Consider the following 24104-nt stretch of genomic DNA (forward strand, 5'->3'; position numbering starts at 1 on the left):
GCAGGAAAAGGCCCCCAACGTGTGCTCAAGTTGGGGACAAGGCAGAAGTGAATCTAGAAGAAGTTGGCCTTACTGATCAACCAGTGTTAGGGCAGGCAGTGTGAGTCTTAGAACACTAGGAGATGGATGAAACAAGGCAGGGACTTGCGCTCCCAGCAGCTCCTGACAACAGACTTCCTAAAGCCAAAGCCAGTAACTCTCCTTGGAGACCTAGAAAACTACCTGGGGGAAGAACCAGCTCTGAAGGATAAAATCAAGTGCAGCATGAGGTCTGACCGAAACCAAAGGGATTCAAGTGAAGATACTGGTTAAGGCAACAAAGCAAACTCATTTGTACTAAAATAAACTAAGAAATTATCATTATCAGTCGCTTTCCTACTCAATGAGAAAAAGGCAGTAAAGAAAGATGAGTGGAGAAGGAAGACACTGGGTGACAGACGCTTTGCTCCTGAGTGAGAAATGGGAGTGCACACAGTATCATTACTGATAATACAATAAGGCTAGCTACTTTAATCTATATGATAGAACACTTTAATCTTAAAAAAGCCGAGTTGAAAACAAAACCAGTTTCATTATTATAGTAGAGATTTTTCTTAGAAAGAACTTTAATAGACATGGACACGAAATAAAATGTGCTTCTGGGATTTTGAAATGCTTTTTAAAAAAAATACCTTGACTACTTACATAACACAGCTTTACATGGTTTGTGGTATCAAAATATAAACTAACCCCAGAATACTAAAGACAGGAAAAGAGATAAAGGCTATTCAGAAGAGACAACAAATTTCCAAGGTATCTGAGATGAAGGAGTTAAATTGTAATTGAGAACTTAGGCTGAGTTTGAGTTTCTCAAAAGCACAAAGAACTGTAGAGAGAAAGAGAAAGATCTGCTTTGTCGTTCTTTTCTGTTGCTGTGTATTTATTTAATCTATTTCACAAACGTGACACTACTATCCACCATACGGTGAAGGACGTCACCTACTTTGCACTGAATAAAGTTATCTAGGATCCCACTTATACCACCAACTAAGGCTGAACACCTGTACTTTCAGGAAAGAAAACTAGCAAATTAAGGAACTCAGCTTTAGTTTATATTTCTACCACTGCTTTCATATGCTCTGCCTTGATCAAGAGTCTGTATTGGCCGTGAACTAATGAAAATTCATTTGAGTTTCCACAGCAAGAACTCAAGCTCAGTTTTGCCCACATGCTGTTATTTGAAAGTGAAGTCCTAACTTAAGAAAATGTTTAGTGTAAGCAAAGTTTCATTCATTAATTTTCTAAATTCTCTTTTCTTTTTGTACATAGTAGCAAACAGATTTTTTTTTTTTTTTTAAATAGCAGATAGAATCTTTAAATATAAATTAAACTTGTAGTAAGGTCAAAAAAGTACTGGAGAGAAGTAATCACAGATCATTTAACAAAAAGGAAGAGGAGCAAAAGGAACAAACTTATCTTTGGATAATGTTTTTAACGTAATTCTGAATTACTTCATATACTCTATAAGAATCTACTTGCCAAAAAGGACATCCTGCAAAGGGTTTTCTGGTATGTGTCACATATTTCAGCCCACAATGCTATATTACTAACAGTTCCTTCTTTGTTTTTGTGATTTTACCTTTGGAGACAAAAACATAACTGGAAGAAAGATCCTTTTCCAAAATATCAGGTCAGCTCACAAAGATTTAGGTAACATGCAAGATGGAGGTTTGTGTTACGCTGAACCATACAACACTGCCAATACACATGACATACAAAACCAGCAACTGTATATGGTTCAGCTTAATATGAAAATTAGAGAAGACTAGTACTTTTTCCTATCTGAGTAATTTCAAGTTATAATTTACTTTTTATTTTATTCTTTTTGGTGGGCAAGAAAGCAAGGTTTATTGAGCAATAGCAAAGTGATAGCACAAAGCTCCCAAAGATGGAGGTCCTGGGACCTGAGAGGGTTGCCCACAAATGATAACTTCTTTAAAGAACACTTGCACAACTTCTAGAAATTGTTTTTATTACTAATAAGTATAATAAAAAGTAACATTTTTATGACGAAGTATAAAATAAAGACCTTCTAAAGACAAGACACTTCGATGTTATTGTATCTTCGGCTTTAAACAATGACTAAGCGTTTCAATAGGTGAGAAATTCTGTACTCACATGTTTAAAGCAGGTAACTGGAGCTGCTATAAAGCTATTGCTATTGATGTAGTTACCCCAGCTGAAGCCCTCCATGGATACTGCTGTGGGGAAAAAAAATACATGTAGATGTATTACAATTCTCAAACCTTTTATTTTATTTTATTTTTTTTTTAAAGATTTTGTTTATTTATTTGACAGAGATGACAAGTAGGCAGAGAGGCAGGCAGAGAGAGAGGAAGGCAAGCAGGCTCCCGGCTGAGCAGAGAGCCCAATGTGGGGCTCGATCCCAGGACCCTGAGATCATGACCTGAGCCGAAGGCAGAGGCTTTAACACACTGAGCCACCCAGGTGCCCCTCAAACCTTTTATTTACAAGACAATGTGAAATGACACAAAATTAACTTATCACCTTTGAAAGAAAGTTTTCTTTTTTTCCTGTAAAGATTTAAGAACTTCTCTGAATAAACATGAACTTTTGCATAGATCATACCTGCAAACAAATAGCAGTTTAAGTCTTCTATACATAGTATAAGCTGTTTGGAAAGCGAAGGAAGAAAGGCTCTTCAGCAATCAGCGGGGAAGAACAGCTGAGAGCAGAAGTGTTCAAAGAATGCCGTGACGGCTTTTGGGTTTTTATTCCCAAGCAGCTTTTACTGGGTACCTCAATGAGATCTCTATCCGGTATCTGCCACAGATACCTTCGGGAGGGTTTTTCATTGCTTTACTCCCTGTTACATCTCCCTACTTCTCTGCTTTCCTGTCAAGAATCTTCTTCTTCTTCTTTTTCTAAACACTTTTATTTATTTATTTGAGAGACAGTGAGAGAGAGCATGAGAGGGGAGAAGGTCAGAGGGACAAGCAGACTCTCCATCGAGCTGGAGCCTATATGGGACTTGATCCCAGGACTCCGGGATCATGACCTGAGCTGAAGGCAGTTGCTTAACCAACTGAGCCACCCAGTCACCCTCCTATCAAGAATCTTCTATTAGAAATGATGCTTTCCTCAATCTCTTCTTCTTGCTACTCTCTTCTCCCCACTCCCTGCAAATATTGCTAAATGTCTTATTTCTTTGCTTTTTATCTCAACGCTCCCCACCATCCACAGCATAGAGAACCTGTACACAGAAAATAATAAGCCAAATAAAAAATGCTAAGATATTGGGGCGCCTGGGTGGCTCAGTGGGTTAAGCCGCTGCCTTCGGCTTAGGTCATGATCTCAAGGAGTCCTGGGATCGAGCCCCGCATCGGGCTCTCTGCTCAGCAGGGAGCCTGCTTCCTCCTCTCTCTCTGCCTGCCTCTCTGCCTGCTTGTGATCTCTCTGTCAAATAAATAAATAAAATCTTTAAAAAGAAAAAATGCTAAGATACTGCCCCAAGCACTGTGAACTTGGGAATACAACTACTCTCTTCTAGAATAATTTACTGAAACCAAAACAACCATGAGGAAGCCTAATGTCATAATACACTAGTCGGGCCTAGAAATAGCTTAGTTAACGAAAATGCAAAATTAAAATGTCATTAACTCAAACTAAATGAGTCAGTATCAAATATTTCACCTCTATTACATTCGCCGATATTACCTGCTTTAGTCTTTGCTTGATTTTGCAAGGTAGCTTGATACTGAGCATATGCGGCTAGTTTAGCAACTAAAGGTTGTTTCTGAAGAACTTTTGCTTTCTTTGTTGGAGGCTTACCCTGAAACAAGAAGAGTTAAGTAAATAGGATTCTTTCTCATCCACCCCCCTCCACCGAGAAAATTAACCTGATTGCATACTACTCATTCTGCTTAAGTAACATCAAGGGTTTAGAAAATTATTAAAGCAGAGGAAACATACAAGATATTTTAATATGAGAAATGTTTTTTTGAGTTCTGCTACAATGTAGACATCTAACATGGGTAGCAGAGCTGGCACAGACTAAAACAGCAATATGCAAATTAATATGTTAATAAAAAATTATATCCCATAAGATGTTAAACATAGGCTGTGGTGGATACTTGATTCCTTCTTATACTAGATAAAACCAGTGGTTATTCACTCATGCAGGTTGCCAAGCATTGCTATTTATATGGTAAGAGAAGATAATTTAATGTTTAAAGAGCAAGTGACTGAGGTTTATACCTTTAGTGCTAACGCAAAAGATCAATGACAAAATGATCATGGGCCAAATTCACAGTGTGACAAACTGCCATCCATTTGGGTACAGACCACTGCTCAGGATCTTACGTACTGTCTATCTGAAATATAGAAATACATCTAAGTGATGTATTTCCTTAATCTGGGGAATTTATATAATCCTTTCAGTGCTATGTAATGATCACAGTAAGTTCAAGGAGAGTAAACAAAATGTGATCAAACAAAATATATTACAGAAATCAGTTAAGTGCCTTAATAACATTATTTATATGCTATAATAGTAACAACTTAGTCAAATGGTCAAATCTCCGTTTTGTAGGCCCTGCCGTACATTTAAAGAAAGATGAATTTCTTTTTATACCAGGAGTGTTCTCAAAAAGGTTAGTTGGATTAACCCAACACACTTGTTCAAGGTATCAAACAGGCTGCAATCTGGAGTACAAAGCAAAGATGATAGAGAAATAATACCAAAGGGCAAATCATTTCCCCCCAAACACGGAATGATTCTACCTTGATATTAACTCAAAAGAAAACAGGGAGAAGAAAGGCTTCAGTTCCTGTACATAACAAGGTGTTTATTGTATTGATGCTTATTCAGAAAAAGAAGACATATTTTTCATTCACTTATTTCATTCATAGTTTACTCTGGATAGTATGCCTTGTCTATTTATAACAGCTGCTCCATCTTATGCACTGAGCAAACTCTGGGGACCATATATTTCCAAAAAAAAAAACAAAAAACAAAACAAAACAAAACAAAAACCAACCAACCAAACAGTGGGGTATAAAGTGGGAACTGGCCAACTGGGTAAAGTGGAGTGCAGTGAATCACAATCAATGAAAGGTAAACAGTGAAAGCCATAGAAATAACAGATATAAGGAACAAGAAGGTTTCTGTACCGTTACCTGAAGTCTGGCCAAAATGCTTGCCTTCTTGGAGTTTGACGAATAGCTTCGCGAACATGAAACGCTACAGAAACGCTTTGTTTTGGAGTAAAAAGCATCTCGCACACCAACCATCCCACACATTTCGCAGGTAGCTAATGAAGAAAACGCAAACACGGGTGTCATGGTCATAAAGTAAAACCGTTTTTTAATCTCACAGTTTTTTTTTTTTTTTTAAAGATTTTATTTATTTATTTGAGAGAGAGAGACAGTGAGAGAGAGCATGAGCTAGGAGAAGGTCAGAGGGAGAAGCAGACTCCCCATGGAGCTGGGAGCCTGATGTGGGACTCTATCCCGGGATTCTGGGATCATGACCTGAGCCGAAGGCAGTCGTCCAACCAACTGAGCCACCCAGGCATCCCTAATCTCACAGTTTTAATAACTTATTACCTAAAGGTTTTATTTTAAACATGAGACATACAATGTCTTCTGTTACACAAACGATGGAAAAGCCTCCACGAAAGTTAGAGAAAAGACTGGTATGATGCCATGGCTACGGCTCCAGAAAGTCCTGACCGTAGCTCAAAGTCTAACAGGTTTTACAAAGGGTCCGAACCCACAAACAAATATAAAGCAGATTCCACTTACATGTCCTTAGTGCTCACCATGTGCCAGGCATTTTCATAGACACTAAGAGCGCTAGCCTTTTGAGAGGATTATAACAAAACATAAGCAGAAGTGCAATGCAACGTTTAACATGAAGCACGACTTTGAAAGAGCCAAGTCTCGGGAAAATGCTAAGGGTAATAAAATACACAGATTCTTTCATGTTATGTTCAGAGGACAAGAAGGAAAGGACAGGCTCAGAGCTTGAGGTAGATGCTTGATTATTCCCTCTGATAAGAGGAAAACAAGACTCTGCTTCCTAATGTGCCTCTTTTGTAAATTTGCACACTGAACAACAATCTGGAAGAAGGGTCACAAGAACTGAAGTTCAAAATAGGTAAGCAGATATGAACTGGCGAGTGGGACTGCTAGGTCAGGACAGTTCTGGTTTCAGTTTTTTGAAGGAACTGCCCGACTGTGTTCTGTAATGGCTATATACAGCTTTACATTCCCATCAGCAGTGTGTGTAAGGGTTTCCTTTTTTCCACATCCTCACCAGCATTTTTTATCTCTTATCATTTTGGTAACAGTCATCCCAACAGGTGTAAGGTGGCATCTCATTGTGGTTTTGATCGTTATTTTCCTGATAATTAGTGATGTTGAGCCTATTTCATATACCTGTAGGCCATCTGTATGTCTTCTCAGGAAAAATGTCTACTCAGGTTCGTGCCCATTTTTCATTTGAATTTTTGTTTGTTTTTTGCTACTGAGTTGTAGGAGTTATCAGATATGATTTGCAAATATTTTTTCCCATTCTGTAAGATGTCTTTTCAATTTATTGCTTCCATTATTGGGTAGATCTCCTTAGTTTGATGTAGTCCCATTTTATTTTTATTTTTATTTATTTATTTTTTTTTAAAGATTTTATTTATTTATTTGACAGAGAGAAATCACAAGTAGGCAGAGAGGCAGGCAGAGAGAGAGGAGGAAGCAGGCTCCCTGCTGAGCAGAAAGCCCGATGTGGGGCTTGAACCCAGGACCTGGGATCATGACCTGAGCCGAAGGCAGCGGCTTAACCCACTGAGCCACCCAGGCGCCCCCCATTTTATTTTTAAATTAAGATTTTTTTTTTTAAAGACTTTATTTATTTATTTGACAGACAGAGATCACAAGTATGCAGAAAGGCAGGCAGAGAGAGAGGAGGAAGCAGGCTCCCCGCTGAGCAGAGAGCCAGATGCGGGGCTCGATCCCAGGACCCTGGGATCATGACCCGAGCCGAAGGCAGAGGCTTAAACCCACTGAGCCACCCAGGTGCCCCTAAATTAAGATTTTTAAAAAAATTTATTTGACAGACAGAGATCACAAGCAGGCAGAGAGGCAGGCAGAGAGAGAGAGAGGAGGAAGCAGGCTCCCTGCTGAGCAGAGAGCCCGATGAGGCAGAGGCTTTAACCCACTGAGCCACACAGGCGCCCTGTCCCATTTGTTTTTGCTTTTGTGTCTAAACCAAGATATCACCAGTGTTTTGACCAGTGTCAAAAAGCTTTCCCCTATTTTCTGTGTTTTAGTTTTAGGTCTTACATTAAAGTCTAATCCATTTCAAGTTAATTTCTGTTGAGTGCTGCAAGGATCCAGTTTCATTCCTTAGTATGTGCATATCCAGTTTCCCAACACCATTCATTAAAGAGATTGTCCTCGTCCTATTCTGTATTCTTGTTGCCCTTGTCAATAATTAGTTGATTGGTAATCAGTATTTCAATCAAATACCTGCATTCCCGTGTTCACCACAGCATAAGTCACAAAAGCCAAGATAATGAAAACATTTACATGTACTCTGATAGATGGAGATATAAAACGTGGTGTGTAAATATATACACACACACATATAAGATACTATTCATTCACAAAAAAAGAAGAAAATTCTACCATTTATGACAACAGGGTTAAACCTGGAGGGCATATGCTAAATGAAGTATGTATGGGATTATTTACATGTGGAATCCTTTAAAAAAAAAAAAAAAGGCCGATTTCATAGAAAAAGAAAACAGGATGGTGTCTGCCAGCCTCTGGGGGGTTGGTGACATGTAGGTTAAAGGGTACAAAGTTTCAATTATAAGAACAGTAAATTGTGAAGATCTAACATACAGCATGGTAAGTGTAGTTAATAATACTGTACTGCGAGGATGCCTTTTGGTTGAGTGTCTGCCTTTGGTTCAGGTGATAATCCCAGAGTCCTGGGATTCAGTCCCACATCTGGCTCCTTGCTTGGCAAGGAACCTGCTTCTCTCTTTGCCTGCTGCTCACCCTCGCTTGTGCATGCTCTCTCTGGCAAATAAAAAAAATCTTAAAAAAAAAAGTAATACTGTACTGCATACTGGAAAGTTGCTGGGAGTAGATATCATGTTCTTTTCCACTACCCTACACACAGAAGAAGAACTATATGAAGTGATGGATAGGTTGCTTACCTTGATCTTGGTAATCATTCCACAACATGTACGTATGTGTGTGTGTAAATACAGAATCATCACGTTGTACATGTTAAATACATACAACCATATTTGTTATTTATTCCTCAAAAGAGGGGGGGAAAAACAAACCCAGAAAGTAACACAGCAAACAAATGCCTGAGTGGGTTTAAATCTCCACCCAGTTAAACTGGAGGGACCTGTAGTTCCACCAGCACTTAAAAATCTCTTGTGAAATCATGAAAGAAAGATAAGGTACCACAGGATTAGAGATGAAGAAAGGATGTTTAAAGAGAGAAAAAACGGAATGGTTCTCTGTTGAAAAAATTACAGAACAGATAAGTAAAAAGGTCTGTGACCATCTAGGTAAAGAAGTTGTGATCCCAAGGGACAGTGAATCTTTGTCAAGAATTCTACATATCCAACTATGATTCCCAGGACGAGTCTGTAAACACCACCAAGGCAGGGACTATTCTGTATTCTCTCTGCATCTCTAGTATTTAAAATAGACCTGGACACATAGAGTCTCAATAAGCCTTATTTCCTTTTGTGATACTAGTACTGGACTGGTAAAACTAAACCATGGCAAGAGTATAGAGTTGACCCTTGAACAACATAGGTTTGAACTGTGTGGGCCCATCTCTATGTGGATTTTTTTCAATAAATATGATATGGTACTGTAAATGTATCTTCTCCTTCTTATGACTGTCCTAAAAATCTTTTCTCTAGCTTACTTTATTGTAGGAATACATCATATAATGTAAAAAACATACAAAACATGTTAGTCGACTGTTAAAGTTATTAGTAAGGCTTCTGGTCAACAGTAGGCTATTAGTAATTAAGTTTTGGGGGAGTCAAAGGTTACACACATATTTGACTGTGTGAGGGATTGGCACTCCTAACCTGTGTTGTTCGAGGGTCAACTTATGTATTAATAGCAGTTTTTTTTTTTTTTTTAAAGAGTTAACACATTTAGGGGCGCCTGGGTGGCTCAGTCAGTTAAGCGTCTGCCTTTGGCTCAGGTCATGATCCCAGGGTCCTGGGATCGAGCCCCACGTTGGGGTCCCTGCTGAGTGGGAAGCCTGCTTCACCCTCTCCCTCTCCCTGCTGCTCTGCCTACTTGCACTATCTCGGTCAAAAAAAACAAAACAAAACCCAACTTAAAAAGAGAGGAAAAAGAGTTAACACTTTGATAAAATCTCATGCAGCTTTGTCAATAGTGACCAAGAAATTTAAGGTGAAGTAGAAGACATCAGGAAGGTTTTAACTGACCACATGACTATACCTAGTTGGTCCTGATAAATGACAGGAAGTTTTTTTTTTTTTTTTAAAGATTTTATTTTTAAGTAATCTCTATACCCAATGTGGGACGTGAACCCACAACCCCAAGATCAGAGGCTGCATGCTCTACCAACTGAGGCAGCCAGGCAACCCTAATTTTTAAAAAGTTTTATTTATTTTTTAGTAATCTCTACGCTCAACATGGAGCTCAAACTCATGGCGGCCCTGAGATGAAGAGTCACATGCTTTTCCAAGTGAGTCGGCCAGGTGCCCCAGTGATGGGAAATTTTTTGATACGGCCTACCTCTCTGTACCAGGCTCTGTGCTGTTCAACTTTTTAATTGAAAGACTAGAATATGACCTATAGGGCATTATCATCAAATCTGCAAATGGCACAAAACTAGAATATTATACAACACAACCTTCAACATTAAATGACAGAATCAGAAATAAAAAATTTCTAAAAAGACCAAAATTTAGTAAGAAACAGCTTATGTGAATTTATTTATTTGTTTATTTAGGAATGGGGAGGGGGTGAGAGAATCTTTTTAAAATTTTTTTATTATTTATTTTTTTTAAAGATTTTATTTACTTATTTGACAGAGAGAGATCACAAGTAGGCAGAGACGCAGGCAGAGAGAGGGGAGGAAGCAGGCTCCCTGCTGATCAGAGAGCCCGATGCGGGACTCGATCCCAGGACCCTGAGATCATGACCTGAGCTGAAGGCAGCGGCTTAACCCACTGAGCCACCCAGGCGCCCAGGGTGAGAGAATCTTAAGCAGGTTTGACTCTGAGCTGGATCTCAAGACCTGAGCAGAAATCAACGGTCTGATGCTTAACTGACTGAGCCACCCGGTTGCTCTCAGAATAATTTAAAGTCTTAAGCCTTGGATTTAAAATATCAACTGCAGGGGCACCTGGATGGTTCAGCTGGTTAAGCAGCTACCTTCGACCCAGGTTACAATCCCAGGGTCCTGAGATTTAACCCAGTGGCGGGCCCCCAGCTCAGTGGGGCATCTACTTCTCCCCTTTCCCCTGACTTGGGCGTGCATGTGTGCTCTCTTTCTCAAATAAATAAATAAAAGCTTAAAAAAAAAAATCAACTGTAGCTGGAAAGGGGTTAGAACTTGGCTTGTCTCAAAAGGAAAGCCCTCAGAAGCTTTTCTGTTTCCAAACCCAGAGCCTGTCCTTTGGGGGCTGAGGAAGTGCCTAATTCTTACCAGATATCCTGCCACACTCAGAAAGAGGTCTACGAGGACCAGCACAGTGTGCAGCTCATCCAGTATCCAAAGGGGAAAACTCTGCAGATATACTTGCTGCCCATCATCCTGACGGAGAGGCCTGCGGAGGTCAGCGCCAGTCTTTTGCCCTTAGACCCATGGCGAGGCCTCAGAACCTGGCTTTTGGCAGCCGAGGTTCTGACAGTTATTTAAGCTCCGATCACTGCTACTCTGCTTCCCTTTATCAAGAGAGCCATTAAGAGAAATGTGAAACTAATTTTACTACTGCCTCAACCTGGGAGTAAGTTTGAAATCATTCCTGGGTCCTCTTCAGGCCCTGAATCATTCCTCAATTTTAAAATCAGGATGGTGGGACGCCTGGGTGGCTCAGTTGGTTAAGCAGCTGCCTTCGGCTCAGGTCATGATCCCAGCGTCCTGGGATCGAGTCCCGCATCGGGCTCCTTGCTCGGCGGGGAGCCTGCTTCTCCCTCTGCCTCTGCCTGCCATTCTGTCCGCCTGTGCTCGCTCTCTCTCCCTCTCTCTCTGACAAATAAATAAAATCTTTAAAAAATAAAATAAAATAAAATCAGGATGGTATCATGGCGGACTCACTTCAGAATCTAAGTGGTATCAAACAAGGCTGGATCCTATTCCCATTCGGTGTTCTCAGGCATCCCTGGTGTATGCAGCCCCAGATGGGGCTTCTGGGGATACTTCCCTCACCCCTGCCTTCAGGCCACTCTGCCTAGCAGGTAACCACATCTCAACTGTACAGACAGAAAAACAGGCTCAGTGGGTTAGAACCCTGCCCAAGGCCAAAAATTTAACTCCAAATCTGCTTAATCTACCTTCTTTCCCCTGTGCCCGAGTCTTTGTGATGTCCTTGGAGATGACCTTGTCTGGCTCCCAAATGAAGTGGGAGTGTGTCCCTCAGCTTTTGCCAGTAGGAAGCCTTTTTGCTGACAGCAAGTATCAGAAGCCTGTGGGAGGCCCTCAGTGAGCACTGACTGATTTAAAAATATGTTTTCAGGCACTGCAGGACACAAAATGGTTGTATTTCCAGGTCTTTCATCTCTCAGTGATGTTTCTTGTGGTCAGTCGCCTATGTGTCTGCCATAATTGAATGGCCCAGCATTATTCCTTCAAAGTCCTACCTCCCAACCTTTGCTAGTATAGTTCGCTCCTTTCACAGGCTACTCCCACGCCTTCTGCCTTTGTCCTTCAAAGCTGGCTCAAAGGTTGCCTGCCCTGTGAAGCCTTCTCTGGTTGGACCCAGTGAAGATTCAGTATGCCTTTCATGCTCCCATAGCCCTTGCTTGTGCCTTTCCTAAAAGTATATTCAAATTAGCCTCATACCATTTATTAAAAAACAGAAAGCTGGGGTCTGTGGCTGGCTCAGTGGTGGAGCATGTGACTCTTGATCTTGGGGTTCTAAATTCAAGCCCCATGCTGGATGGAGAGATTACTTCAAAATCTTTAAAAGAAAGTTAACTGGGGGCGCCTGGGTGGCTCAGTGGGTTGGGCCGCTGCCTTCGGCTCGGGTCATGATCTCGGAGTCCTGGGATCGAGCCCCGCATCGGGCTCTCTGCTCGGCAGGGAGCCTGCTTCCTCCTCTCTCTCTGCCCGCCTCTCTGCCTGTGATCTCTCTGTCAAATAAATAAATAAAATCTTAAAAAAAAAAAAAGTTAACTGCAAATGCACAAAACTGGTTTAATTGGTTTACTGGTCAAGTTGTAGAAAAGATGAAAGAGTTTCAGCTATATGCAAAATCAGTGCTACTTTAAAAAAAACTAGAGCAGGGGCCCCTGGGTGGCTCAGTGGGTTGAAGCCTCTGCCTTCGGCTCGGGTCCAGGGATCAAGCCCCGCATCGGGCTCTCTGCTTGGCAGGGAGCCTGCTTCCTCCTTTCTATCTGTGTGCCTCTCTGCCTACTTGTGATCTCTCTCTCTGTGTCAAATAAATAAGTAAAATCTTAAAAAAAAAAAAAAAGCTAGAGCAATTCTGGGGCATGAGTGGAAACACAGTCCTGAGAAAGGGAGACGAAGGCGGAACTACCTACTGTCCTAATTATATAGGTGACCAAACATTTGCTTGAGGTGCTTTCTAGAGGACTTTTAATCCTAAAAAGAGGACAGTCTCAGGCAAGGCAGGACAGGCTGTCACCCCATTACCACTAATTCAAAGTATGCCTAGAAGATGGTGAGCAGGACATACCGATGAATTAAAATACACTGTAATATTATGAGAAATCACTGAAGCAACTAGAGTTACTCAGAGTGTTCTAGTGGGAAGGGAGACCACTATAACAAGGATTAGAATTATTCTGTGTAGCTCTAAAAGGCAAAATTAAGACTCAACAACAAAATCCAGAGCATGGATAATTTTGGTGCAATATAAAGGATATTCTGGTAATCACAGATACCTTATCAATGGAAGTGTTAACAGAAAACATCCCATGAGGAATTTCTGTAGAGAAGCGAGACTTTATCCTGCAAGCATCTGTTAACTCTACAAGCCTGTGATCCTACACACTTTCAGTTACATGGGGATTTACTATCTGATGACTGAATTCATGTCCACATTATGTTTCTCAATAGCCTTTTGTTTTTATTTTGTTCTCCTTGCCTTCCGCCAGAATACAGGAGGTAGGCAAGATAAAGAGTTCAAACTGAAATCTAGGATCTCATCTCCAACTGTAAGCCTCAGACTGTGTTTCTTTTTTCCTTAAAAAATTCTAAGGAAGGGAAATGACAGAAGAAATCAAACTAGAACATAACCTCCATCATGAAGCTGAGTAACAGTGGAAGGCTGGAAATACTCACCCATGCCAGATTTACCATCTGGGTACGTGTACACTTGTCCATTGTTTTTGATAATTGGGAGGTTCGAAGGTAAAGGAGCAACTTCTTCTTCACTCTCCTCAGAGCTGGAACTGCTACTCGTGTCCTCACTGCAGCTATCATAACCGTCAAACATCCCGAATGAGTCTCTCCTTTTCCTTTCAGAGCGTGAAGAATGTTCGGTCTTGAAAGTAGAAGAAATCAATGATCCATGACACAGAACGAATACGCCCCCAACCCCCTCAATTAATTTAGTTCAAATTGTGGTAAGTGGTATCTGAAAAATGAAGATCTAGCCCCCAGAAATGATAATTTTATTTTGTAATGAAACGCTTGTTTCAAAACAGAGGATTCCCTTTCTATAAGGTGCAACTTCATTAGCTACCATGTTAGCGAACAAGAATGTCAATGGTGATAGCAAGAACGCTGAGTAGGATCAGAAGATCACCACATAATTTAAGCTTTGCCATAAACTAGGTGGGTCACTTCTCTATAAAAAAGAGTAGGTTAGGGGCGCCTGGGTGGCTCAGTGGGTTAAGCCTCTGCCTTTGGCTCGGGTTGTGATCTCAGGGTCCTGGGATGGAGCCCTGTGTTGGGCTCTCTGCTCGGCGGGGAGCCTGCTTCCCCCTCTCTCTCTGCCTGCCTCTCTACCTATTTGTGATTTCTCTCTGTCAAAAAAAAAAAAAAAAAAAACAAAACTTAAAAAAAAAAGAGTAGATTAGATGGTTTGTCTTTTTTTTAAATCGTGGTGAAATATACATAATAAACAGATAAATGATTTCTCAATTTGCCTTTCAGCTCTGAAACTGTAGATATCTACAATAATACAATAATACACCACAAAACTTTGAGATTAGTGAGAAGAAAGTAGAAAGAAAACAGGAAAATAGAAAGAAACAAAATCTTCAGGAAGCAATAATCTATAAGGAAATAGGAGCAACACAGGGAACAAAAGAAAACTTCAAAAAAAATATGACATAAATATACACAGTGAGTTACGACTAGAGGGTAAAGTACCAACCAAACAATCTTTAGATTCTGGCACCCATCCTTATTCTTTTGCTTCACTTAGTATTTTTTGGGTATCATTTTACACTTTTTGCTTAATTTCTTTCCGGGTCCGGTTTAACTTCCTACCATGACCAATAACCAAGTTGAAATCTGTTATTCAAAGCCTGACAAAAATAAAACCAAGCAAATGCATCTTTTAGTTTGAGATACTGAGCTACTGAGCAATTATTTTTAGGTATGCAGGTATGGGAAACCTGCAGGTATGGGAAACTGATTTTCCCATGTATCAGGTGTAACTATGAAAGTGACACAATCCGTTTCTTAATCCACACAATGGAAATATTTTTTTTTTTTTTTAAGATTTTATTTATTTGACACAGAGAGAGATCAGAAGTAGGCTGAGAGGCAGGCAGAGAGAGAGGAGGAAGCAGGCTCCCTGAGGAGCAGAGAGCCCAATGCGGGGCTCGATCCCAGTACCCTGGGATCATGACCTGAGCCGAAGGCAGAGGCTTTAACCCACTGAGTCACCCAGGCGCCCCCCCCCCCCTTTTTTTTTTTTAAGATTTTACAATGGAAATATTTTATACCCAAATGAAAACTTTCTTTTAAGAAGGCCCCTTTTTCTTCTTCTTTTTTTTTTTTTTTTAAAGATTTTATTTATTTATTCGACAGAGATCACAAGTAGTCAGAGAGGCAGGCAGAGAGAGAGAGAGAGAGGAGGAAGCAGGCTCTCCGCTGAACAGAGAGACTGACATGGGGCTCGATCCCAGGACCCGGGGACCATGAGCTGAGCCGAAGGCAGAGGCCTTAACCCACTGAGCCACCCAGCGCCCCAAGGCCCCTTCTTCTTAAAGTATCCTTCTTTTAGAACTCTCTTTTAAATCCAGTTTTAAGAAGAAAACCGTACTGTATGTGGCTACTTTGTAATTCCATTTCCCTCAACAGTTTTCCCTAGCTTGACTACCTAACAGAATAACTTGCAGGTATTTAAAAAAAAATCAAATGTATTTTCAAAGAATCAAAATCTGTTACCACCAGATTTCAAGAGGAAGATTCTGAGGGCAATGCCAAAAGAAAGTCTAGCAACATTTTGAACTGATAAGGTGGTAAGGATTGGGATAGTCCTTGTTAGAGTGAGGGGTGGTGCTAACAGCACAGAATTCGGATAGCCCTAGCTTTGGGTCGTGGCTCTGCCATTCATTGGCTGTGAACTCAGCTGTGAAACAAGTTATGAGCTTCTTTCCCTATTCACTGAACATTCAACAACTGTTTATCAAGCATTTGTGTGTCTCACAGTGGCAGAAGCTAAAGACAGAGTAATGTAATAAAGCAGACAAGACTTTTCACACAGGCTACCAGTCTACTGGCAGGGAGGAATCCAAGCAAGGCCACGTGAAGTCAGAGTCAAACTGAGGCAGGAGTGGTCAGCTAAGATTCAGGGGTGAGGAAAGGCCTTGGTGAGATAAGACCCTGATGCCAAAAAAGGCAGTCAATTGAATATTTGGTGCTGGAATATTCTAGGCAGATCAAAGAACAACAACAAGGCTGGAACATATGTGGCACACTGAAAGGCCAGTGTGCCTGGTGCTGTGTGAGAGGTCTATGAGATGGGGTTGCAGGAGGATATAGAGGCCACATCATGAGAACCCTTGAAGGCCAGGGCAAAGAAGTGATACATTCTTTTTTCCTGAGGGGAATGGAAAGACATTATGAAATATTTATCACAGTGTCTGGAATGCACACTTAATAAACACTGGCTAGAATTTTAAGTTCTAGTAGATTCATACGGCTCACATCCATGCAGAGATGATCTTTTATACCCATAGTCGTCATATAAGGTTGTCCACTTTACAGCCAGCCCGGTTAGCAGCTAATGCATATTTATTACTGACCCCTAAATGTCAGTGCAGAGTATCTTATTCAGACTCTACTTGCCAGCGAATATAACCTTGTAGTTTCAGGGGGTCAACAATGATAAACATCTCGGTTTCAACATTACAGGCTGTTAACGTAAAAAAAAAAAAAAAAAGGTATAAAAAAAAAAGTATTATGCTCAAATACATTTGTAAAATTTTCCTTATTTCATGGCCTCTTTATTTATTTATTAAAAGATTATTTATTTGACAGAGATCACAAGCAGGCAGAGAAAGAGGAGGAAGCAGGCTCCCTGCTGAGCAGAGAGCCCAATGCAGGGCTCGATCCCAGGACCCTGGGACCATGACCTGAGCCAAAGGCAGAGGCTTAACCCACTGAGCCACCCAGGCGCCCCTCAAGGCCTCTTTAAACCTTTAATATGCTTATGAACATTATGGTAATTTAAGAGGGATATAGAATATACAGTCTTTTCCGTAGTTCCAGCACACAAAGAAAATGATCAGCTGTACAATGCAAGGGTTATAAGCCCCTGAATGTACCTAGTCTGAGGCCTCTGACTATATCCCAAGCATTGCAGGGATGAATTAACTTGACAAATCCAGGACACACTAGGTGGGGAGCTACATTCTACTTGGGAAGTGGTGTTCCTTCAGTATTTTTTTCTTAGATTAGGAAAGAATACTAATGAATTATACATATGAGCTATAACCAACTTACTCTATGTTAAACTTACCATTTACTGCAGGGGAACTTAATTGGAAACCCCCGAGTGAGACCAAAATCCCTAAGGGGGCTGCAACTTCAATGAAAGGGTAGGTAGGAAAAAAAAAATCTGACTACATGCAAAAGAGGACCTACAAGTGGGTCTTTTCTGCCCATGTTCTGGGTGGAGAGGCTACTCTGGGATTTTATAATCACAGGCCTGCTCTCCTGTACCTCTGAGGATATAACTTTCACTACCCTAGATGGTCAGGGAATCCCCAGCTCAAGACATTAGTTTCAGGCCACTAGTGCCCCATGAAACCCAGCAAAAGCATCCTAAATCATTTCAAGAAATAATCACCTACAATTCAGGCCTTTCAGCATTCCCACAGATTTGACCAAGTATGAGTACACAATCAAGAATCAAACATATAATAAGCAATCCATCACAAGTGTCAGTAGAAATAGATTAGGAATCCCAAACAGGCATGGAAATTGCTAGACAGAGTATAAAAGAACTATTCAAGAACTTTTTTTTTTTTTTTAAAGATTTATTTACTTGACAGAGAGAGGGAGGAGGAAAGAGTGAGAGGGAGAAGATGCTCACAGTTGAGCAGAGAGTCCAATGTGGGGGTTGATCCCAGGACCCTGGGATTATGACCTGAGCTGAAGGCAGATACTTAACTGACTGAGCCACCCAGGGGTCCCAAAAACTGTTTAAGATGAAATAAAAAGGGGCACTTGGGTGGCTTAGTCTGTTAAGTAACTGACTCTTGATTTTGGCTCAGGTCATGATCTCATGGTTGTGGGATGAGACCTGCACTGGGTTTCTCATTCAGCAGGAAGTCTGCTTGAGATTCTCCTTCCTCTCCCTCTGTGCCACCCCCGCCCTCCTCCCACCACACACGTGTGTGCATGCTCTCTTCTCTCTCCGAAATAAGTAAATCTTGGGCGCCTGGGTGGCTCAGTTGGTTGAGCAACTGCCTTAGGCTCAGGTTATGATCCTGGAGTCTCAGGATCGAGTCCCGAATTGGGCTCCTGGCTTGGCAGGGAGTCTGCTTCTCCCTGGAACCCTCTCCCCTCTCATGATCTCTCTCTCTCTCAGTTAAATAAAAATCTTAGGAGCGCCTGGGTAGCTCAGTGGGTTAAAGCCTCTGCCTTAGGCTTGGGTTGTAATCCTAGGGTCCTGGGATCGAGCCTCATGTCGGGCTCTCTGCTCAGCGGGAGCCTGCTTCCCCTTCTCTCTTTGCCTGGTTCTCTGCCTACTTGTGATCTCTCTCTCTCTCTCTGTGTCAAATAAATAAATAAAATCCTAAAAAAAAAATAAGAATCTTAAGAAAAAAAATCTGAAAAAAGGAAAATTATTATTAAAAATGAAGAAAAGAATAAAAAGTCATCAGGCAGACCTGTAAAGAATCAAATATAACTTCTGTGAATGAAAAATATAACTGCTGTAATGAAAAAAACACCCCCCGCGAAAACACCTCAATGAATAGATCAAACATGGCTAAAAAAGAAATAGGGAAATGGAAGATTAAGAAAACAACCAAAACACAGCAAAGAAAAACAGAAATACAGAAAAGAGGTTAAAAGGGCATAAAATGTAAAGATCTAATAAATGTCTGATATGAATTCTCAGAGGAGAAAATATGGAGATGTTGAATGAAAGACTGGCTGAGAATTCTGCAAAAACACTGAAAACAAATACAACACGAGAAAAAGAAAAACACATTTAAACAGATCATAGCACCAGTGCAAAGCACTCAAGATTTAAAAAGGGACCAATCACCGCAGTGAATCTTATTCCTTAAAATGTCCAACCTCAGGCTCATTCAGTACGATCAGCAGCTTAGTGACGGATAGGCAAGGATCACCAATCATTTAAGAGAAGCCTCTGAGGGGCGCTTGGGTGGCTCAGTGGGTTAAAGCTTCTGCCTTCGGCTCAGGTCATGATCCCAGGTCCTGGGATAGAGCCCTGTACTGGGCTCTCTGCTCAGCGGGAAGCCTGCCTCTCCCTCTCCCTCGGGCCCTGCTCGTGGGCTCTCTCACTCACTTTCTCAAATGAATAAATAAAATCTTAAAACAAAATAAAACAAAGGCCTCTGAGAATGTGAAAGACCAAAACAAATCTTCAGGAAAAAAAACCTATAAGGAAATGGAAGCAATATAAGGAGCAGAAGACAAAACAAAACAAAACCTTCAAAAATAAAATTAATGGGGCCCCTGAGTAGCTCCATTGGTTAAACATCTGCCTTTGGCTCAGGTCATCATGATCCTGAGGTCCTGGGACAGAGCCCTCCATCAGGCTCCTTCTCTGTGGGGAGTCTGCTTCTCCCTGTGCCCCTCCTCCCTGCTCAAGCACACGCTCTCTCATAAATAAATTAAAAAAAAACTTTTAAGAAAAAAATGAAATTCTTCAGGGATGTAAGAAGAGAACACCGTCAGTGAACAAAATATTGAAATATAAAAACAGAAGGGGCAAGATAACCTCTATGTTGTACACCTGAAACCAAGGTTAACATTGTGTCAACCAAAAGGTAATTTGGTGGAAAAAAAGTAGTCTTTTCAACAAAAGGTGCTGGGTTGAATAGACTACAAAATTAAAAAAACAAAAAGAAAATCCAATTCTGATCTATACTTCACGTCATCTACAAAAATTAACTCAAAATGGATCACCGACCTAAAAGAACTGAAACTATAAAACTTCTAGAAAAAAAAAAAAATTGGAGAGAATCTTCATGACCTTAGGTAGGCATAAAATTTTTAGATACGACATCGGAAGTATGATACATAAATGAAAAATGCTGACAATTTGGACTTTATCAAAAGTAGAAACTGGTCCTTGAAATATACTATTAAGAGAATAAGATAAGACACAGACTGGAGAATAGTTATTTGCAAATCACATGTCTGATAAAGGACTGGTATCTAGGATATACAAAGAATTACCCAAATTCAACAACTGAAGCAGTCCAATTAAAAAAACAGGTACAACAACACAACAAACTACTCACAGATATAAGGATGGTAAACAAGGTCAGGAAAAGATGCTCAAGAGCACTGGTCATTAGGAAAGTGCAAATTAAAACCATGAGACACTCTTGTACATCTATTAGATTGCCCCAAATTAAAAACAAAAACACCAGCCCTCTATGGTCTAGGCAGCAAACAAGAACTCTCAAACACTGCAGACGGGAAGGTAAAATAGTACAAAAGTATTCTGTAAAAGAGGCAGTTTGTTAAAATGTTAAATATATGCCACCTATCACCCATTCCGTTCCTATTTACCGAAAATTAATGAAAAGATAGATCCACACACAGACATGTGTCTGTGCGTGTACACACATACATGAATGGTCGTACTAGCTCAAAATTGGAAACAACCCAAATATCAACAAGCGAATGAGTAAACAAATTATGGCATATCCACATAGTGATTCCATATTGCTGCTCAGCAATAAAAAGGAATGAGTTGATACACACGACATGGATAAGTCTCAAAATAATTACACTGAGCGAAAAAACCAGACAAGAGCACATGCTGTATGACTCCATTTATATAAAACTTTAGAAAATGTGAACTATTTTTGCATTTCCTTCATTTTTACTTAATGTTCTATTTCTTTTCCAAGCCTCAAATAACATTGAGTTGTCATGTCCCCTAAAGCTCCTCTTGGCTGTGACAATTTCCCAGGATTTCCTTTCCTGGTTTTTGATGACCTGGACAGTTTTGAGGAGTCCCTGGTCAGGTATTTTGTTCAATGATCCTCTCCTGAGATTTGTCTCATAATTTCCTCAGCATCAGGCCAGGGTGGTTTTTTGGAAAAAAGATCAGCGGTACTGAGAAGTACCCTTTTCATCAAATCATATAAGGAAACCTACTACTAACGTGACTTACCCCTGTTAGTATTGACCTTGGTCACCTCTACCTGAAGCAGTATTTTTCAGGTTTTTTTGTTATAAAATTACTCCTAACCCCTCTACACACTATACTTTCCGGAAGTGACTTTGTGAAGTCTACACTTGTGAAGTGGGGAGTTGGGCTCCCTCTCCTTGACAGCTGTGCATCCACACAAATAATTTGGAGTTCTTCCACACAGATTTCCTTTCAGGTTTATGTGAGGTTTTCTCTCCTGTTGTACGTCTCCAGTTAACAATGTCTCTCGGTAGCGGTAGCAAAGCCAGGTGATGGGATTTCCACCTGCGTCTTATCAGTGATGAGAAGTTTGAAGACCTGGTCTAGGTGTGGTCTGGTTTTCCACTGCAGCCCTACTATTTTCCCTCTTTTAATAAGCAATCTACGGGGAGATACTTAAAGTCTATACAAATACTGTTCATCCAAATTTCTCTCTAGATTTAGCATCCAAAAAGGATCTTGCCCAATCTGTAACTAGGATTTACCAGCCTCAGAATTTCTTCCATATTCTCAGCTGGCATTCTTCTGTAGGGGAAGATCCTTCTTTTTTCTCTTATTATGGGTATTCACTCATGGATTCCTACTTTTCAGTGCCCTATAATTCATTATAGTCCTTAGTTTTCTGGAGCTCCAACTGTTCCAGATTTAGCCAATGGGAGCCCATCCAGCTGAGTCATGTCATTCTGACAGGCCTGTATCATTGTTTGAGCAACTCCTTACTTTCTGGCATAACAAGATATTCCAGGTTTATCTGACACTCATTTTCCTGTCCCAACCCTAGAATCAACCATTTCTTCAGAGAGCCCCAGTTTCTTTCAGTGGGGGCTATCGGAAATAAAGATGTGGGGACTCCATGTGCTCAGCACTATTGAAGTCTCTGTCTCTGGGTCCTTCAGTAGATGGAACTGGAATATATCATACATAGATATGCTATCTCAGGAAATCATGAGTTCACACTTTTAAATCCAATTCCAATCCATCCTTTAGGGCTTTCCCTTATCTTCCCACATCTGTATTTGGAGCTCTCTTCTTCCACAGTGAAAACCCTGGCTTCCACCCAAATTACACGTACTCATTCGCTCAGTCCTTCCATACATTTTAGTAGTTGCAGGATTACATCCAGACTGCTGCAAAAAACAAACTTATGAGTCCAGAATTTCTTTGTAGTCCCATCTCCTTAAATTAATGGTCAGAGTATTGAGTTTTAGAGTTGCTTGGATTGTTTATTTCTCCCGCCTTTACTGTGGTTATGTTATGATCTGAAATAAACTGAGTTTGGTTTTTAGTCTTCCCTGCCATCCTTACTGAAATAATTTCATTTCTGGGCCCTATCTAAAACACTGTTCTGCTTCCAAATATAAAGAACTATAAAAAGTTGCAACTTGGAAAAAATCTCCTGTCTCACCATCCACCTTTGCAGGCAGGTAACTAACTTTATTGCTTTCTGGTTCACCCTTCCTGTGTGTGTCTATTTTGAAGAGGTAAATAGGTGTATTTATTTCCTTATTCTTCTTTCTTTCTTTTTTTTTTAAAGATTTTTTATTTATTTATTTGACAGAGAGAAATCACAAGTAGGCAGAGAGAGAGGAGGAAGCAGGCTCCCTGCTGAGCAGAAAGCCCGATGCGGGGCTCGAACCCAGGACCTGGGATCATGACCTGAGCAGAAGGCAGCGGCTTAACCCACTGAGCCACCCAGGCGCCCCACCTTATTCTTCTTTCTTACAGAAAAGGCCACACACTAAATTTCTGTCCTTTGCTTTTAGTAATTCAGAAATATGTCCTAGAAATTGTTCCATTTCGGTGCATAGACATCTTCTCTTCATTCTTTTTTCAGCGGTACAGTACTCTGCTGTGTTTGTGTTTACTCAATCAATCTCCTTGGACAGACAAAACATCAGTGTTTTGCTATTACAAGCATTGCCTCAATGAACAAACTTACGCATTTATGTATACATATACATTTAAAACTGCCTGAGGTATACTTTCAGAGTGTATTCTTTGGGTAGAAGAGTGAATGCACATATAATTTATTCAGGTATTACCAAATTTTCCTCCATAGAAATTTTACCATTTTGCATTTGCATAAGCAACAGTGAGATTATTTCTGCCAACGTAACAGATGAAAAATGGTATGTTAGTGTAGTTTTTTTTTTTTTTTTTAAACTTTCTACTTGGGAAGAACTTCAAACTTCTAGGAAGTTGGACAATAGTACAATGAAATCCTGTGTACTCCACTGAGATCTGCCAATTATTAACATTTTGCCTCATTTGTTTTATTCTTCTCTCTAAATACATAGACATTTTGCTAAGCTGTTTGAGAGTAAGCTGCATAATTAATATCTATTTGTCCACCCCAAATTCAGTACGCATTTTCTAAAAATAAAATTGTTCTCTCATAACTACCACAGAGTTAACAGTTTCAAGAAATTTAACATTAATGAGATACTTTCCCCCAATTTACCATCCATAGTCCAATGGACCCAATAATGTCCTTATATAGCCTTTTTCCATTCCATCCAGGATCCCATGTCCTATTTGTGTCCTTAGCTTCCTTTAATCTGGAAGATTACTTCTGAATAATGCAGGCTCTCTCTCCACCTTCCCAATAGAATGTTTCTCATTTGATGCTCCTCCTGTTTCCGCATTAGATCAAGTTATATCCCCATAATGCTACATAAGGGAGATAACCTTCTCAGAACATTACATCCAGAGGCATAAGATGCCTATGCGGCCCTCTCTGCTGGTGTTAATTTTAATCATTATTTCAAGGCGTTATACAGTTTTCCATTGTACACTTACTATATTTCTCCTTACAACTAATAAGAAATCTTGCAGATGTATTTTAAAATGTGCAAATACTGTTTCTCATTGAAATCTCACTCCACCCCACCCCTAAAGTTAGCATCCAGTAACTCCTGCCAAACCAAACATTACTATGATGGCTACAAAATAATTTTGTAATTCTAGTACTTTTACCAGTCAGCACAAAATTCTTCCATCATCCTCATATATTTGCCTACCTATCTACCTTTATTA

The 24104-nt window shown here is 40.3% G+C and overlaps 1 protein-coding gene across 16 annotated transcripts in view; it reads right to left on the minus strand.

The window, feature by feature from the left end:
- The window catches only part of MBTD1 (mbt domain containing 1), a 70611-nt gene that overhangs the window by 31772 nt on the left and 14735 nt on the right, over positions 1–24104 (minus strand). For 11 of the 16 annotated variants that reach the window (XM_047705912.1, XM_047705917.1, XM_047705916.1 and 8 more), the window contains 4 exons: positions 13547–13748; positions 5173–5312; positions 3718–3832; positions 2158–2240 (listed from right to left, as the gene is read on the minus strand). In XM_047705912.1, the coding sequence (XP_047561868.1) occupies positions 2158–2240; positions 3718–3832; positions 5173–5312; positions 13547–13700 (492 nt within the window). In that variant the 5' untranslated portion in view covers positions 13701–13748. Of the gene's footprint in view, positions 1–2157; positions 2241–3717; positions 3833–4257; positions 4374–5172; positions 5313–13546; positions 13749–24104 lie in introns of those variants that run through there. The other 5 variants (XM_047705908.1, XM_047705920.1, XM_047705909.1 and 2 more) reach the window with 4 other exon arrangements.

Source organism: Lutra lutra, chromosome 16 (genome assembly GCF_902655055.1).
Source record: "Lutra lutra chromosome 16, mLutLut1.2, whole genome shotgun sequence".
Taxonomy (NCBI): Eukaryota; Metazoa; Chordata; class Mammalia; order Carnivora; family Mustelidae; genus Lutra; species Lutra lutra.